Consider the following 18,852-nt stretch of genomic DNA (forward strand, 5'->3'; position numbering starts at 1 on the left):
TATAGGGCGACCACTCATGAGGTCCCGGGTTACTCCTGCGGGTAGTCGGTGAGGCGGGGAGGAGTAGGCCATCCCTCCCCCCTCTCTCACTCCCGCCGTGTTACGCCGAGACCTTCCTCCCCCCCTCATTGCTCAGCCACCTCCCTCACTATAACGGAAGGAGCCTTCCGTCGCAGCCGGGGCACCTTTGGTTATAGATTACTGGCTCCGCTAGCGGGCGGGGTGGTCACTACTAGTGGTCGGTTGCTTGCCTACTATATCCTTACATCTCTCCCCCGCTACCGGAAGGGAGCTTGCTTCTTACCCGCGCACTCTTCTAGTAGACGGGCGGAGAGAGGTTTGTATTATTTTTATTTTAAGGATATCCCTAATTTTTCAATGAATTGTGTAATGTTATTATTTATGTCTACCATCCCCGCCATTTTCCGTCGTGGTTTCCAATTACCACCACTCCTGGTTGGTTTCCTTTTGTGTCCCCGCCATCAGCGGAGCTATAGCCTAGGGCACACAACCAACCTGGTTACCACACGTATTTTGGCGGGGCTCTGGTTTAATCTAACTTTATCGCTCCGGCACCAGCGGAGCATCTGTTAGACTGTAAGTGTTTACCTGGTACTCATGTATCTTTCCACTTACAGGCTACCAACTGTCAGGTCCCAGCGTGCAACGCGACGTTGTACGACCCCTGCGGACACGATGAGTGCAGGTCTCACGCCCCCTGTGCCACGTCATACAATGAGATGATCGTCTGGCACCCAGAAGCCTGCGCCATCTGCTACGACCTAGTCGGTCAGCTGGGAGATGGGGTAAGTCCGTTATAGGCTTCCTTATCATTTACTAACAACTCTTAGTCATAAGTTTGTTAACCCCGTTCCACCACTAGAAGCTAATCTCGCCTTTCTTTCAGGCTACTGGTGTGAGGGAAGTCGCCCTCGCTACCTGAAAGCGTGGGTGGCGGCTTCGGTAAGAACGCCGCCAAAGGCCAGCCATACATTCTTGATAAGAAGCTGGCCGTCCAGATCTTCCCCGCGGGCAAGTCGACTGGTTACGTTGACCCCTTGTCCGCGCCCCCTCTGATAGCCTCCATCCAAGCAAAGACCTCCAGCAATCTTTGGGGTCGTAGCCTCCCAGGAGTCGGTCCCGGACGTCGCTGCCCTGGACCTTAACGTCGAGCCCATGGCGGTAGGGGTAGAGGATTTGTTGGTTGAGGTAGGTGTGTCGGGCACCCAAGGTCTTTCCTTGGGTGCTCCTGGATCTTCTCCTGTCCCTTCATCGAGTGCTTCTTTCCAAGGCTTTGTGGGATCTGAGATCCCTACCCGCTGCTCCCGCTCTCTCTGTACCCCCAAAGGTGAAGGGACAGAGAGAACCGAAGACCCTGGCCAAGACAACTTCTAGGAAGTCGTCTTCGTCTTCTTCGGCTAGGAAGTCTTCGACTTCCTACGCCGACGCGGTGAAAGCGAAGCCGAGCTCTTCTCACTCAAAGAGCTCTAGAAGCAAGGCTTCTAAGGAGAAGGCTCGCGCTCCCGCCGAGCCAGTGCCTTCTCCCGCCTCCACCGCTTCCACTCCGGCTACGCCGGTAGGAGGTAGCAGGGCCTAGCACCTTTGATCCCTCTGCTTTCTCAGCAGTGGTGATGCAACAGGTGGGCGAGCTGGTTGGCTCGCAAGTCTCCGCCCTGGGGACGAGATTCGAGCAGATGTTTCGCACAGTTGTCGAGCACTCTGTCTCAATCAGGCCAGTCAATACAAGATCTCTCTAACAGGGTTAGGGAGAATGAGGACCGAGTAGCCGGGCTATCTCAGGTTCCTCTTCCAGTCTCCCCAGTGCCAAGCACTGGCATTCTCCAACTCCCGCCATACGACTCTCTGCCAGCTTTCTCCATGGGAGAACCCATGGAGAGTAGCTGCCTACGCTCCTTTCAAGGATGGGATGATCTCTATCCCGGAGTGTGGAACTCGGAGGATTGAGGACTTCGAGTTTACCCTCCGGGTCTGACGCAGCCTTTCATCGGTTATGCTAGGCTGACTGTAACGGCTCTTGACTAGGGAAGACAAGATCTCTAGAGAGTCTGTCCTATATAGTAGAGATCATGCTCAGCGGGAATGGGTTCACTGCCTTGAGGACTGGGAGTGTACGAACACTAAACTCCAGGCCTACAAGAGTCCCTTTACTATTTTCGCGACGGAAGAGGAGGTTTCTCTTCCGTTCGCCACGAAATTAGTAGAGAAGTCCCTTCAGGCAGTCCTCAAGGATGAGCCCATCCCACAGTTGAGGGAGGCGGAGTCTACTTCTCCGCTCTTCCCGGCTTTCGGAGAATTGTGGGAGAACTTGCCAGCTACGTTCATGCTTGGTAAGCTCAAACCGGACTGCGCCATGGACCAGTTCGGCGAGAAGCTACCAAGGCTGCCGGATTCCCTAATCCAGGCAGAGTTTGATGCGCGAACCAGGTTTGGCAGGTCCCTCAATTCCCTTATAATCACGGAAAATGGCTGCTCTCTCTTATGACTACGGAACCGCTGTTCAAGATTTTGGCAAAATCTCAGTTCCAGACGGTACTAACAGACGCTTTCGACTTCTTCCAGGCTAGGAGGAATTGCCGGAAGCATGTTCTACAGGAGTGTACTATTAGGCACGAGCCGAATAGACTCTTGGCTTCTAGCATGTGGGGAGCGGATCTCTTCCCAGAGTCCGCTGTCAACGAAGTGCACCACGAAGCTGCTAGGCTCAACCAGAGCCCTTAGAGCTAGGTGGGGTATTTCCTCGAAGAGGAAACAAGAATCCGTCCCCACTGCTGGTAAGAAGCAAAAGAAGGCTGGTAAGAGGTTCCAGCCGTATCAGAAACACCAGCAACAGCAGCAATTTGTGCAGGCTGTCCCAGTTACCCAACAAGGACAACCTGCTAGTTCGAAGCAGAACCAGCCAATCCTCCTGTGTCCCCCCCCTCAATCACAGCCATCCACCTCCTACGCAATCTCACCGGCCTTCAACCCTTCATATGAGGCTCAAGGTTACAACAACCAAGAGGTAGGGCGAGAGGTTACTTTCGTCAGCGTGGCGCAGGAAGGGCAACAAGGAGCAGGCAGTTCAGAGGAGGGCGTGGTGGTCAACCCGCCCATCAACAATGAGGCTCCCCAGGTAGGAGGAGGCTGTTCCTCTTCCGCCACAGGTGGGGGTTCAGCAATTGGGCACAGAGCATAGTGTCCAAAGGATTGGGTTGGAGTTGGATCAAAGAGCCTCCTCCAATCAAAATACATTCCACCAGATGCCATCAGAGGAATTGACAGATTACGCGGAAGAACTCCTTCAGAAAGGAGCTATTGCGAGAGTCAAGCATCTAAAATTTCAAGGTCGCTTATTCAGCGTGCCAAAGAAAGGCTCAACAAAAAGAAGGGTAATCTTAGACTTGTCAAAGCTAAACTCTTTCATTCGTTGCGACAAGTTCAAGATGCTTACCCTCTCGCAAGTAAGGACCTTACTTCCGCGTGGAGCCGTCACATGCTCCATCGATCTTACAGACGCATACTATCATATCCCTATAGCCAGGCACTTCCGCCCATTCCTAGGATTCAGGCTAGGAAATCAAACATTCTCATTCAAAGTGATGCCCTTCGGTCTGAATGTAGCCCCCAGGGTATTCACAAAAATAGCAGAAGTGGTTGTACAACAATTGAGAGCTCAGGGAATCATGGTAGCAGCATACCTCGACGATTGGTTGATCTGGGCACCAACAGTCGAGGAATGTCTCAAAGCCACCAAAAAGGTAGTTTACTTTCTGGAACATCTGGGGTTCCAGATAAACAAAACGAAATCCAGACTTACTCCAGAGTCTCGTTTTCAGTGGCTAGGAATCCAATGGGATTTGTCTTCCCACAATCTGTCAATTCCAGTGGCCAAACGGAAGGAAATAGCAAAATCTGTCAGGCAATTTCTCAAATGCAAACAAACGTCAAGGAGAAACCAGGAGAGAATCCTAGGGTCCCTTCAGTTTGCTTCGGTAACAGATATCCTCCTGAAGGCAATGGCTGAAAGATTTAAATCGAATTTGGCGATCAAGAGCAAACACCAAATATCGAGACAAGTTGTCAGTAATCCCACAGATCCTCCGCAATCAACTCCGTCCTTGGTCAAAAGTAAAGAACTTAGCCAAGAAAGTACCCCTTCAATATCCCCTTCCAGTGTTAACCATTCACACGGACGCCTCCCTGTCCGGGTGGGGGGGATACTCTCAGTTCAAACAGGTTCAGGGGACTTGGTCAGTTCAATTTCGCCAGCTCCACATAAACGTGTTGGAAGCAATGGCAGTATTTCTTACCTTGAAGAGACTGCTTCCCCCAAAGAAGTCTCATCTAAGGCTAGTTTTGGACAGTGCAGTGGTAGTTCATTGCATCAACAGAGGAGGGTCCAAGTCCAAGCATGTCAATCATGTCATGATAGCCATCTTTGCCTTAGCAAACAAACACAAATGGCATCTGTCTGCCACTCACCTGGCAGGAGTAAAAAATGTGATAGCAGACGCCCTGTCCCGGTCAGTTCCTCTGGAATCAGAATGGTCTCTAGACGACGGGTCATTCCAGTGGGTAAGCCTGAGAGTCCCAGGTCTCCAAGTGGATCTCTTCGCCTCACAAGCGAACCACAAGCTCCCTTGCTATGTGGCCCCCAACCTGGACCCTCTGGCTTATGCCACGGACGCCCTGTCGTTGGACTGGAATCAGTGGAGGAGAATTTATGTTTTTCCTCCAGTGAATCTTCTCTTGAAAGTCCTAAGCAAACTAAGGTCTTTCAAAGGGATAGTAGCTCTGATTGCACCGGACTGCCCAAGAGCAACTGGTATCCTCTCCTTCTGGAATTGGGTCTCCGACCTCAACGGATCCCCAATCCCAAGCTATCACAATCAGTACAAATGAGGACTGTGTTCGCTTCCTCAGGAATTCTCCAGACCCTAACTTTATGGACTTCATGAAGTTTGCGGCTAATAAAGATGGTAATATTGATCCACAGAATATTCTCTTCCTAGAATCAGATAAGAGAGAGTTCAACCATTAGACCAAATATGACTCAGCTGTTAAAAAATTAGCATCTTTCTTGAAAGAATCGAACACTACAACCATGACAGTTAATCTGGCTATATCCTTTTTCAGATCCTTGTTTGAAAAAGGTTTAGCAGCTAGCACTATTACCACTCATAAATCGGCTTTGAAGAAAATCTTTCAAGTAGGTTTTCAGATAGATCTGACTGAATCTTATTTTACGTCTATCTCTAAAGCCTGTGCTAGACTTAGACCTTCCCAAAGGCCTACTACAGTTTCATGGTTCTTAAATGATGTCCTCAAACTAGCTTCAGATACTGACAACTCATCTTGTACATTCATAATGCTCCTGAGGAAAACATTATTCTTATTAAGCCTAGCCTCAGGAGCTAGAATTTCAGAACTGTCGGCTCTATCCAGGGATGCGGGTCATGTGGAATTCCTCCCATCAGGAGAAGTTCTACTTGCTCCGGATCGTAGCTTTTTAGCCAAAAATGAGGATCCTCTTGCAAGGTGGGCCCCTTGGAAGGTTATCCCACTTCCCCAGGATCCTTCTCTCTGCCCAGTATCAACTCTTAGAGCCTTTCTATCTCGTACTTCTTCAAGATCCTCAGGTGCTCTCTTCATGAGAGAAAAGTGGTACTTTGTCAGTAAAAGGTATTAGACAACAAATCCTTTACTTCATTAAACAAGCCAATCCTGAGTCATTTCCAAAAGCACATGATATCAGGGGAGTAGCCACCTCAATTAATTATTTTCAACATATGAACTTTCAGGATCTTAAAAAGTATACTGGATGGAAATCCCCGACAGTCTTTAAACGCCATTATCTAAAGTCCTTGGAATCTTTAAAGTTTTCAGCAGTAGCAGCGGGAAACATTGTTTCCCCTGATACTGCATAGTAGTTGTAGTATAGATCCAGGTCTCCTTTCTACCTACATCATCCAACATGCCTCACCCTATCGCCAGGCTACTCGAATATCATAGCCTTAGCCGCTGAATCATATAGTGGATTGTCCCTTATTTTTTGGCTAGGGACATCCACACTTGTACTGATAGTGTACTTCAGTGTACCTACCCTTATTTTTATGCTAGGGTAGGACACAATATGTTTGTATATATTTTGCCAAACTTGTATTAATGATGGACTTCAGTGTACCTACCCTTATTTTTATGCTAGGGTAGGACACAATGTGTTTGTATATTTTGTAAATATGTTCAAGTAAATCCCTTTTTGTTTATATTACATGCATCACTGTAATTTACTATAATTATCATTTAAGTACTTTAAGATTACTAACGTTCTGTTGTTTTACTGTTTAGTATAAGTTAGTTTAAGTGCTTATTTTGTTTGCTGTAATTGATTTACTTATATTATATCCATCATTTTACACTGCTTTTCATTTGTTCCTTTTTTCCCATCTTGTCTGTTTCTCTGGTACTCTTTCATAGGCCGACACGAGCTGAGCCCAGAAAAGGGATTTTGACGAAGGAAAAATCTATTTCTGGGTGATTGGCTCGTGTCGCCCTATGAAACCCCCCCTTTTTATGGTTTTTTCCCCCCCTTGCAGGACAAGATGTTTTTAGATTAAGGATGTCCGCTAGGGGCGCTGCTGTCCGTGGCGTCCTCTAGTAGTAGTAGTAGCGGCTGCATCGCCCGTTGGTATCAGCTCTCTCTTGGGGGGATTCTGACTGGAAGTTCTAATTGGTGTTTGTCTCGTGGTAGTGTTCCTCACTCGCCCCTATTATCATACCGACACTTCTTTTTAAGAGTGAGCGAGTCAGTTTTACTGACATTTTCTTAATTTTGTTTTTCTCTGGTAATTTTAGATTAATTTTACCTAGAAAGAATGATATTAAGGATCCTTTCATAGGGCGACACGAGCCAATCACCCAGAAATAGATTTTTCCTTCGTCAAAATCCCTTTTATATGCAAATATTTAGAAAATTAGAAAAGCTACAACCTTCAATTATTTTTAGTTGTATTCTACATGAAATTTAGCACATTTTCATATATAAAACTCTATGAAACACCTAATATGAAACGGAGCAAATATAACGATAATGCGACGTATGCATTTCGGAGATTTGCAGCGGAGAATCCGCGCGCAGAGGGAAGGAAAGTTTTTTTTTTAATTCACCATAAATCTAAATGTTGTGCTAGAGACTTCGATTTTTTTTCAAAATGAATATAAATGACTGAATATTACTAGACTAAGAGTTTTAGCTTACAATTGCATTTTTTGACTATTTCTGTAGAGTCAAATTTGACCGAATGTGGTTTTTTTTTCTATTTTCATGATTTATATGCAAATATTTCGAAAATGAGAAAAGCAACAACCTTCAATTATTTACTGTTGTATTCTACAGGAAATTGCGCACATTTTCATATATAATACTCCATGTAACGGCTAATTTAAAATGGTGCAAAAATTATGTCAAAGTGATGAAATAATTTCTGAGATGTGTCACTTATACTTTTTAGTGCGATAAGAAAGAAATTCGCGCTTGCGCGCCTGCGTAATGATTGTAAACAAAACAACGCCTTGATCCGTGAGCTCCCAGCATCCCCCAAGGCGCATGATTCAAAAGTTTTCGGCTGGTAGGCCTTTAAGTACTTTTCCGCGAATTTTTAAAAAAACTTTTTTATGTCGATGTTTAATACATCCAATCAGCACCCGGGAGACAATTTATGTCGACGTTTAATACGTCCAATCGGCGTAAGAGGGTTAACATGATAAGTCAGTATATGCAACCTGATATTATATCCAGCATATAACACCTATGATATAAAACATCACTAACCTGGCCATTAGACATGATTGTCACCATGTCATAACACATGGTGCAAGCGTCCGGGTGCCAGACCACGTAGTTGTTCAACTGCACTGCGCAGTTGGCATGAGAACGGCAAACTACGTGGCCATATGAGTTGCCCATCGAAGCGTGGCAACCCTCTGCCTGACAACGGACCATCTGTAATGGAATGTGTTTATGAGCACCGAACTTCGGTAGCGGAGATAACTCCGGAGAGCGCATGCACCTTATTCTAGTAGGTTAAAACCAAATCTTTAGGTAGTACAGTAACTACAAAGAATAAAGTATCCTTTTCTTTGGGTGTATGAGCCTAAACCACATTACGTCCTTGAAGAATGTTCAGGTTCGTTATTGTAAATCTGATGTCCGCCTATGCCGGAAGGGGAGGACAAATCCTTCTTTCCCCTAACCTTTATTTTGCTTCGGCACAGGTGGCAGAGTCAGATGGCTACGTATACCGTAGACAAACCTTAACTTATTCCTCTTCCTCGCCGGAACTTGGAAAGGAACGGAATTGAGCTTCGGCCATACTAAGTGGTGATTGGACAACGAGTGCTGGGAGGAGCTGCGAGTAGAGCTATCTCCGGAGCTCCGCTTACGAAACGAATTGGTTCCCCTGTTCTCTGAATTTGCCGGAAGGAACGGGGGCTGGAGCCATGGACTAGAATGAACCATTCCCCTGGCTCCACTAGCTATTATAGTAGGAGGGTTGTTCCCTCCTACACCCCCCCCAATGGTTACCGGAGCGACAGAGAGACAGAAGGGAGCGAGACATTCAGCAACGGAGCTATTTTATATATAGCGTCCGGAGTTGCTCCGATCAACTGATGTGGTACTAGACTGCTACGAGTCGACGGAGCCACATGCCGGAGCGTAATGGGCCAAGTCTACGTTTAACAGCAATAACCCTACTTTCCCCCTTCCCAGGGGAGGGGGGAGGGTTAATGTGTGTGGCCAGTCATAATCGCCTGGACCCCCACCCGATCAGAGATGGACCTGTACCTAGGCTATATAGCCTAGCTTTCCTATCGGAGACTCGCTGACTGACTGTGGCTCGTCGTGATTGATAGTGGTCACACCCGATCAGGAGGCTATACCAGGTAGACCAGGCGTACCAGACCGGTTTATACAATGAATACTTAAATATTTATACAAAATTACACAAGGAGGCACAATGGAAGAGTTGCCAGGGAATTAGGTAAAGAAAGGAGAAACGGTATCCCAACTGGGTCCGTTATGGGTGTTCCAAAGTACACCGTACTGGGCAGGGTAGGCCAATGGCCACCCTTGACCAATTAAGATGGACGATGTTCCTCGACCAGACCTACTAGGATGAAATGTTCAACCCAGACCGGCAGGGCGGGAAAACCTCAACTAAACCTACTAAACCGAATTTTTTGGGCTAGACCGGCCAGGAGGTAGGTCCAACTGTGTACAGGGTGTTAGGAGGGAACACATTGGCTAACTCACCAAGTCTAGCCTAGGCTAGTTTGGCTATGAGGGGTAACAAGGGGGGGGGTGCAACTCAACCAGCCTCTTAAATTATCAAATAACTATCTACTAATAGTCTAGGCTATCCTTAATCTAAAAGTATCACTGTAACTCACATGGGGAATGACGCCCGTCTGCCCAATGAGCTGTGGTAGGAATTGTTAAAGTGTACGTTAAATAACTACTCTTTATAGCCCAACAAATTCACGGTCGGAACAGGCACTCCTTCCCTATTCTTAGTATAATATCATGAGAACAATTTGAACTTATAGCCTAATTATAATTTGGTAGATTAGTGTGTGAAATTCACTCGCGTTACACTGATGCTCCGAAAATGGCGGCTTAGCCAGCGGCACCCACAACACATTTTTGAGGGGCCGAGGCAATCAGAATATAAAAAATTTTGACTATACAAGTCACAAAAACACAAATTGGAGTACTCATCTTTGAAGCAGAAGAACCTTGCGAAGCCATCATAAGTTGCAGTTGAAGAAATCCTGGAGCAGCAAAAACACGTGGTACACACACAATCTCTAGTACAGGAATGAGAAGAGCGCGTGGGTATTAGCAGTAGTGGCGAGAGGAGTTGGCGGTGGGGTTTGTTGTAACGGCTCCCACCGCGGAAGGGGATTTTGAAGGGAATCTTTTAAGTGGCAGAGGTCCTGTGAATTGTGGTCTCCACAACGCCCCTTTATTTATACCGACATCCTTTGGGGTGCTCGCGCTGAGGGTAGTAACTTCAGCATAACATGCTACCTTTTTCTCTGGTATATCTAGATTTTATTTATACTTGAAAAATGAGCTGCAGGGATTTTTCACCGGCAGACACAGGTCGAACCCAGAAAGGGATTTTTTGCTTTTTTCACATGAGTACATCTTGCATATGCAAAGCCTATGGTTTTATGAATGTATGCTTGTAAAACCTTTTAGTATATGACAAAGAAATAATTTCATTTTGTATTCTTTATATCTGTATACAGTGAACCCCCCCGTATTCTCGGACTCACGTATTCATGGATTTGTCTCTGGAACGTATACACTATCATTTGCGGAAAATTTGTCTATTCACTATTTTTCTATGAGAAATATCCACAAATAACTTTTTTTTTTCAGTTTCCTCATAAAATATTTTTTTGTGATAAAACTATTTAAAAAATTGCTGTAAACATTTTTAGTGGGTTTGCCTTAAGTTTTAACTAACAAATTTGGCTGTTTTAAGCATTTTTATTTATAGAAGTTTCAACTATTCGCAGATTCTAGCTATTCATTGGGGGTCTGGTACCCATACCCTGTGAATATGGGGGAACACTGTATTGCAAGAAGAAGACATAGATATATATGCTCATCTTTTTCTCTTATGTAACTTCTAAATGCTTAATTATACTTCTATTATTTTTCTGATATTATAGGACTCCAGTTCCCACCTCTGTTTCCCTTCATGATGCAACGGCTCCCCCGTTAGAACGACAGCAAACACTTCCGGGTTATGAAGCTGTTGTCATGTCGGACATGGAAGGTGACCACAAGGAAAGTGTACCTCCTACGCCTGCTGTTGGAGAATATCCACCATCATATGATCAGCTATTTCCAGATGGACCACCCAAAGTTCTGGGCAATGAAACCTCAAAATGAAACTGGAGAAGATACTTATATCAGACATTCTGAGAATCTCAAGGTGAAGTGAGTGATATAGGAGTTCTTACAGAGTCTTCTATTGTAAATATAATCTTTAAGACAATAGAGTAGAATGGCTAGTGACTTCACTTCAATATATATATATATATATATATATATATATATATATTATATATATATATATATATATATATATATATATATATATATATATATATATATATATATATATATATATATATATATATATATATATATATATATATATATATATATATATATATATATATTATATATATAATAATATATATATATATATATATATATATATATATATATATATATATATATATATATATATATATATATATATATATATATATCTATATATATATATATATATATATATATATATTATGTACGTATATATAATATATAATGCAATTACATGGGGCCAATTTGTAATAATTAGGATCAGTCTGTATATCATGTGGCCATTAGTTTTTCACATTGCATTTATGTACTGTATAGAGAACAGTACTGGTATATTTTAATGTGCTAAGTTTGTTAGTGACTTTTTGTTGTAAAAATTTAGCATATTTGATGAATATAGTAAACATCTTAACATTGCTAATCATCAATGGGGCCTTGAATCTGTACAACAAAAAATGCTTGAATGCTTGGATCATTTAGATTTGGAAGGGTATGACTGGAAAATTTAGGGGCTTTAGGGAAAAGGTTTGCTGCGTAAGACAGATTTTGTCATGTGCATTCTATTTAATAATGGGAATTCTTAATTGTTTGTATTACAGAGTTGTTCTGCTGCACAAAAACAGCAGCAGTTGTTTACTATTTTTATTCTACTGGTTTGTATTTAATGCTCTCTATCTTTAATGGCTTATGATACAGTTGAAAGAAGTACAGTGCATTTTACTATATTCCAAGTACTGTATTTCATTAGTACAATGAATAAACTAAGGAAGATTGTTAGGAATGATTATTGTTTTAGGTTCAGGAAGATTTATTTTTCAGATTAAAATCACAAAATAGAGATGTTAGACACATTTACTTTTTGATTTTGTTGTATGTAAGAATCAATGGACACTCACCTTGTATATTTATGGGATTATTAAGCTTTTGTGTTTTGAGTAAAAATCACTTGGCACTGGTTATGGAAAGATATTTACAAATTTTACCCATGATTAAATCTTGGAACACATAAAAGTATTGCTTTAGTGTTTTAGTAAAATTTTACAGCCACATGATTATTAAAACTTATCAGAACTGTTTTGAGTAGTATGGCAAAATATTTATACATGTTGTCTTTTATGATTACTTTAAGGCCTCAGTTCAATCGAGCTGATGCTGAAGGTTTGTGCATTTTTCTTAAGTGAATGATGGTATTCTTACTGTCTTGAGAGATTTATCATGTTTAACTTCTTACTTCAAAGTCTTTGAAAATTGTATGTGGTAAAGTGTAATCTCCTTAGTCCAAAGTTGAAAGTTTTGTTTTTTCATATGAAAAATCTTTAATGACTAAACTGATTAGTTTGGTTCCAAAAACTGATTTGTGGAATGAGTTACGTAACTAGTCAAAATGTGTTCGGCAGTTTCATGTGTGAATAGAAATTTTCTTTAATGATGGTTCATCATTCGTAGTTTTTCATAACTTTTAATAAAGGGCTTTGTAATTTTTATTATTAATACAAGTAATTTACTTGAAAGAGGTTTAAGAACTAGAATTAATATTTTCGTTTTAGTTTTGATCATGAATTCAAGCAATTATGTGCCCACTTACCTCAAAGTAATAGATTATATCTACAATATATCTTAGCCTCATATTTTGTAGTGCTCATTAACAGTACTTAAAGTTTCTCAGTGATGAAGTATTTATCATGTTATAGGATTAAAATTGATCATATGTCAAAGGTGATTTAGAAATAAATTGATCATATGTCAAAGGTGATTTAGAAATAAATTGTTAATTGTTTATGAGATATATATCTAGCTTTTCAGTGATTGATAACAATGAGAAGTATTATGAAATCTGCAATATTAGCCAGGATGGTTCAGAGATAAATAAGGTAAATTTGAGTTCTAAGATATAATTAACTCAAAATTTAAACTCTCATTATATAATAATTTATATGTACATATGTCTTTTTACTGAATTAGTTTATTTTGGTCTTGTGCACTATTTTTATTTACTATTCGCAGATGTAAGCTGGTGAATCATTTATCTTAGTTACCTCATCTTTTCTGTATCTCATTATTTTAAGATAAGTTATGGTTATTTTAGTTTCAATTAATCTGTTCTTGCTGCATATCAAGAAATTAAATCAGAGTATGGCCGTATGCTGTTTAGATGTTGTTTTTTATGATTTTGTGTATTGAATTTTTTCTAAGTTCTTTCAGAATACATTAAGCAAGTTTAAGATTTGAACAATTTGTCTTCCATACTGCAATGGTCACATTTTGACATATTGCTTATTTCAAGAATTTTTTTTATATAAAACTGAAAGAATCTTTCTCAATGCCAGACACTTGCTTGCATGCTGGAGTTATAGTGGGAAAAATGGTGTACTTCCTTTTGCTGAGGAGGAATATTAGTAAAATTTTGAGCCATGCTCGGAGCTTGTATTACTGGAGGCTCTTGTATGGAGATACTGTGTATTAAAGTGCTTCTTATGGCTCGCTGTCAGTGTTAATGAGTTCTTTGCAGCATCCCATCAGTCCAACCTACATTGCTTTCTTTCATGTATTTCTGTTACTTTTTGTCAAGGAGGTCAGACTCTATGAATTTTTGTGCAAGTTTTTAGGAATGCTAAAATTTACTAAAATATTTGAGCACATCAGAATACATCAAAATTTCACATGTTAGCCTTATTTCATAGTAATTGATAACTGGCACTTTGTATACTTTATACTTGGATACTCATTTTTATTATCTCTATGTATAAAGAACGAGTCAAGAAAGGTTGTGTAATTTCAAAAGAAAAAGTAAATTACACTATTGACCTTCTAAAATGTGGAATATACTTTACAGCAATTTGCCCAGAGCTCAATAGCCTTACTTGACAGTAAGTGGCTGCACATTGTGTGGGTTCTGTATCATTTCACTCGGCTAATCAGTAGGTGTATTTTAGAAGTGTTATTTTCAAGACAATTTATGGTGGGACACCTGTAAATAATGGCTACGAAACAAAGTTAGAAATTATAAGCATCAGTTCTGGATTTAAATACTGGAAGGTTTGTAAGTGAAGTTTTGATGTCCCCTGTGTGTGAGGAATTCAACATCCAGATGATGGCATTTCATGACTTACATAAAAAGCTGAAAAGAGTTATGAAAAATTAATCTGGGAGTAAAGCTAGCAAGTTTTAACAGTCAAAACGTGAAGATTGTGATGATCATGGTATAGACAGTAGAGTATAGGAAAATAGGGTAAATGGACTTAGAATTACACATTTTCACGTATAATAAAACTGAACCTCACATACATTTCAAGTGACTAATTACTTATCCTATTCACTAAATACTGTATACATGAAAAGACTATGCAAATAGAAATTCATTCAATAGAAATAGTTGTTTTCAACACTGTCACTTATATAAACATTGTCCACGCCAGTTGATGAAACCTCACTTTACTTGTTAAATGGATGTTCACTTAAGACTACTAAAAGTCAGTGTTGTAAATGAGGTAAACACTCATATCAGACAACAAACATTCACTAGTTCTGTATTCCAGTGTTATTTATTGTAGCCTTGGCGAAGGCCTGAAGTCTAAAATTTTACTTGAGATATGAATGCTGGTTCTTAAGCACATACATTAATATGGCTGGAGCGTAGTGTCTATATGACCCAGTCAAGCCAAAATCCAAACTATGTAGTACATTTGGGTATCTTGCAATTTCGTTTTGGGCTCTTAGACACAGTATTATTGTTTTTTGTTCTTGTTGTTGTCATTATTTTCCTTCTCTACAACTGAAGCTGCAATCTCTTGTGTGTGATGGCAATATCCTGGGTCATCTACATCCTTTCTGAGCTAGAGTACTTGATAACATTGACTTCAGCTTCCTGAACTTCCTGTGCACTACTTCAAAGTAATACTGATATAAGGATATTAATTGTTAATGTTCAAATTTTTATTTTTGTTATACCTTGTATAATGATAGATTTCTTCAAACCAAGTAAAACAAAAACAGTTGAATAGTTATGCACAGTACATATTAGCTAGCCTAGGCATATTGACTATCAGTCAGCCACTAAAGCAATTTGTTTTGCTAGGCTGTGCATGATTCTTCATGATTATTTTGCTTTAGTTATTTGGTTAATTCTTTTTTATTTGTTGTGCAAAGTAGTTTGATGTAAAAAGCATGGTATGCTGATAAGTTTTTAATAAAAAGTACTGGTACATTAAAGCAAGATAGTCCATAACTAGAGAGCCAGAGAGATGGTCACAGACAGACTTTTATGAGATTGTTTACTTGAGCCATATCAATGTATTCAGACAAATTATTTTAAGACCAGTTTGTTTAACTATATGTATATTTTTCTATACTGTATATATTACTGATTAACACAATGGTATTGATGACATTTTCTTTGGCATTTACGGTAATTAAGGGATTTTAATTTTATTAATATTTTTTATAAAATATTGATAACACATAACATGAGAATAGAAAGATTACCATTTGTTGGAAGCAACAACAATGTATTATAGATGAGTAAATTGAAAAACATTTCTTGTAAATTAAATTAACAGTGATATTGATGATATTTTATTTGGTGTTTAGTTCAAGGCTATTAATCTTTATGATAATTTGCAATGAGTTGATAGCATATAACATAAGAGAGCAAGTGGAATGAAAACATGCTGTGGAGCAACTCCATATGTGCTATGGGTGAATGTATTAAGACATATTTCTTTCAAATTGAATAATTTATAGTACAGTAATACTGATATCTTGTTAAGTATTGCTTTATCAAAATTTATGATAAAATAATCATGCAAAATACAAAATAAATATTGGAAAGAGATATTTCGTAGTCAGCTTGTTGCGGTTTGCTAACTAGGCTAATACCCCTCAGGTGTCTTGACTGACATTAGTTTATGGTAATATACCTTTTTCAATATCTGTTTCTATTTATTCATATTTATTTCTAAGTATTGCTATGCAAGGGAGTTAAGGTAAAATTGAATGTGATACAATTTTTACAAACTTGGCTGGAGAAATGATGGATTAATTAGGGTACATTAAACAGAATTACATAGATCATTATACAAAGGTTTTACTGTATAAAGAAATTAGGAAAAATATAATTATTGCTCCTGTGTCTGGCAAGTACGTACATATAAAAGGGCAACAAAGCCCAACTCCTCTCACTATGATAATCTTGGTGTGGGGATGTCCAGTTATTATCATGTTTGCAAGTGCTGTTTTTGGGTAAAGGTATATAATATTAATTTTACAGAATTAGGTACATAGAAAAACAAATAACTTTTATTATGTCTAAAGATGTCAAGCAGCAGTAGCAAGAACAAGGAAAGTTGCATATGTAAGAAGCCTTTAATGTTGAAGGGAGGAGAGTGCTGTAGGCTACCACATTTATGCCTTAACTTATTCATTCGTTGAGTCCTTTTCTACTACCCCTTCAGCTGATGGCTGTGAAATTTGAAAATACATGTGAAAATGTAATAGAAAATTGAAATTGTTACAAAGTTGGTGGCAATGATTGTGACATATTTTGGACATAATGTGAAAATTTAGAAATGCAACTCAGTGGTCTTATTAAACTAATAGCTAATTTACTAGAGGTGACTAACAAAGATATAACATGTATTTTATGCAAATACTTAACCACAAAGGTGCCTAAACAACTAGTTGTTGGGGAAATACACTATTCAAAATTTTTGACCAAATACTGGAATATGACAATTGATAATGTCTTCAAACAATTATTTATTACTGTTACTAATAAAAAGAAAACGATTACACATACATACTTGAAGAATTTGTTTGGAGGAAAAGCATTCTAACAATGATGGAACAAATTACCAGTATAAGAAGCAGCTTATATTGTTATCATCATATATTTTGATGTAGACATGAGAACTTATGATTAATCTATAGTTTTCTGACACCATTAGATAATGGACTAAAAGTATTATGAAACTGTAAGGTGTCCTTACATTGTACAGAACCTTGTTATTGTAAGTTACACTAGACTTTTTTTTTTTTTTTTGGAATAGTGTGGTGTTAGCCAAGAAAAGAATCATCAATTGAAGAACTAAGTCTCGAGTTTTCTTTTTTGGTGAGTAAGCCTTACTAGAGTGCTCCCACTACTTGGGTGTCACAATTGCTGTCAGCTGCCATTATCACTTTATCACTTATGATGCTGACTGAAAGGTGTGAGGGACTGGTGTTAATCATCATCTCGACTTAGTGATGCCTAGTAGGGGTTATTGTTTTTATTGTACATCCTCCAGCTGTTCCTATACTGAACAGTTCATTTCAAAGGTTTTAAAGACAGATGCCTTTCCTGACTCTAACCTTCCCCATTTATTCAGGCTTGTCACTAGCCTTCCCACAACCCATGACAGTGAAAGTCATACCTGGGGTAAAGATATGAACAGTTCTTATTTCAAGGACTCCTCTCTTGGCTAACCATTTGCATTATAAGTAAAATATATTAGAAAATTAGATTTTGAAACGATGAGAAGAAAATTAAAAAAATTTGTGTTCAATAAATAAATATTTTTCAAGATGCACTTGTTTTTAGTGAACTATGTTTATAAGGTCAACATATACATACACTATACTATTACAGTTGGGATGATTTTTTTTTCTGTAACCATTGAAAGTGTCTAGTAAAAGTCTCAGAAAGTTTTACTTAAATATATACAAGATTTAGGTTCATTGTACAGTTTGTGAATCACAAATTTATTTGAAGTCAAGCATCTGGCTGGAGCCCCAGTTGTTTCATAAAGATGGCAGTGTTATTATGCTTATCAAAAGTTAAATTCCTTTTCTAAGAGCTTTTGTAGAGGCCTTAGATATTTGTATATTATCACATAAAGTAGGCTTAGTATGCATGCAAGTCACGCCATGTAAAGCTTTCCTTGTCAATTACTGTGATATTGCTTCTCTGTGGAATATTTGAAAGCAGTGAGTAATATTTGTACTAGTTAAGTTGCATAACCATTTTGTTCAAGTCTAGACAACATAAGCTGCAATTTACAAAACTGAATGTAATTCCAGTCTTTGGTGAGCTTTAATAGAGCATTTTAGTGGGAACATTGTAGACAACAGATATTGCTATTTAATTCCATTTTATGAGAATTACATAATATGCTTTCACCATTCATGTGAATCAGTCAAATTGCATGTGACATTTTATTTTGGAAATAATGGAGGTTGTAAATTAAGGGTTAAGACAGGGTAGTTGGAGCACATTATTTTCCCATTCCACTTTTCATGTTGTTAGCCATTCACATAAATGTGGTGAATTTACCATTTATTATGATCACATTCAGTCGTGTTTAATACCGGTGAGTTTTTAGAGACACTGTTATTTTCAACTCTGGACAAATATACATCAAAGTTATCCAAGTACACAGATGATATTTTTTCAGACCTGACAATATTTTGAATGTGATAACAAGTTTGGAACACATGCTAGTCATGTGAAATATCTATAGAAGTTTTGATAATGAATAGAGTACTAGAGAAAATATATGACTGTATTTAGAATGTAAAAATTATTTTAATCTTAGTACAGTATGTTGTTTGTAATATAAAACTGATATGTTATAATGTACGTATACTACAAATACTCTTGTTAATCACATAAACCCCAGGGCTTTTTAAGAAACAGC

General features: G+C 39.2%; 1 protein-coding gene across 2 annotated transcripts in view; it reads left to right on the top strand.

Moving 5' to 3' along the window:
• LOC135196241 (uncharacterized) overlaps positions 1 to 11,101 on the top strand; it is a 240,237-nt gene extending 229,136 nt beyond the window's left edge. For both annotated transcript variants that reach the window (XM_064222919.1, XM_064222920.1), the window contains exon 8: positions 10,744 to 11,101. In XM_064222919.1, the coding sequence (XP_064078989.1) occupies positions 10,744 to 10,966 (223 nt within the window). In that variant the 3' untranslated portion in view covers positions 10,967 to 11,101. The remainder of the gene's footprint in view (positions 1 to 10,743) is intronic.
• The last annotated feature ends 7,751 nt before the right edge of the window (positions 11,102 to 18,852 follow it).

This window comes from Macrobrachium nipponense, chromosome 17 (genome assembly GCF_015104395.2).
Source record: "Macrobrachium nipponense isolate FS-2020 chromosome 17, ASM1510439v2, whole genome shotgun sequence".
Classification (NCBI taxonomy): Eukaryota; Metazoa; Arthropoda; class Malacostraca; order Decapoda; family Palaemonidae; genus Macrobrachium; species Macrobrachium nipponense.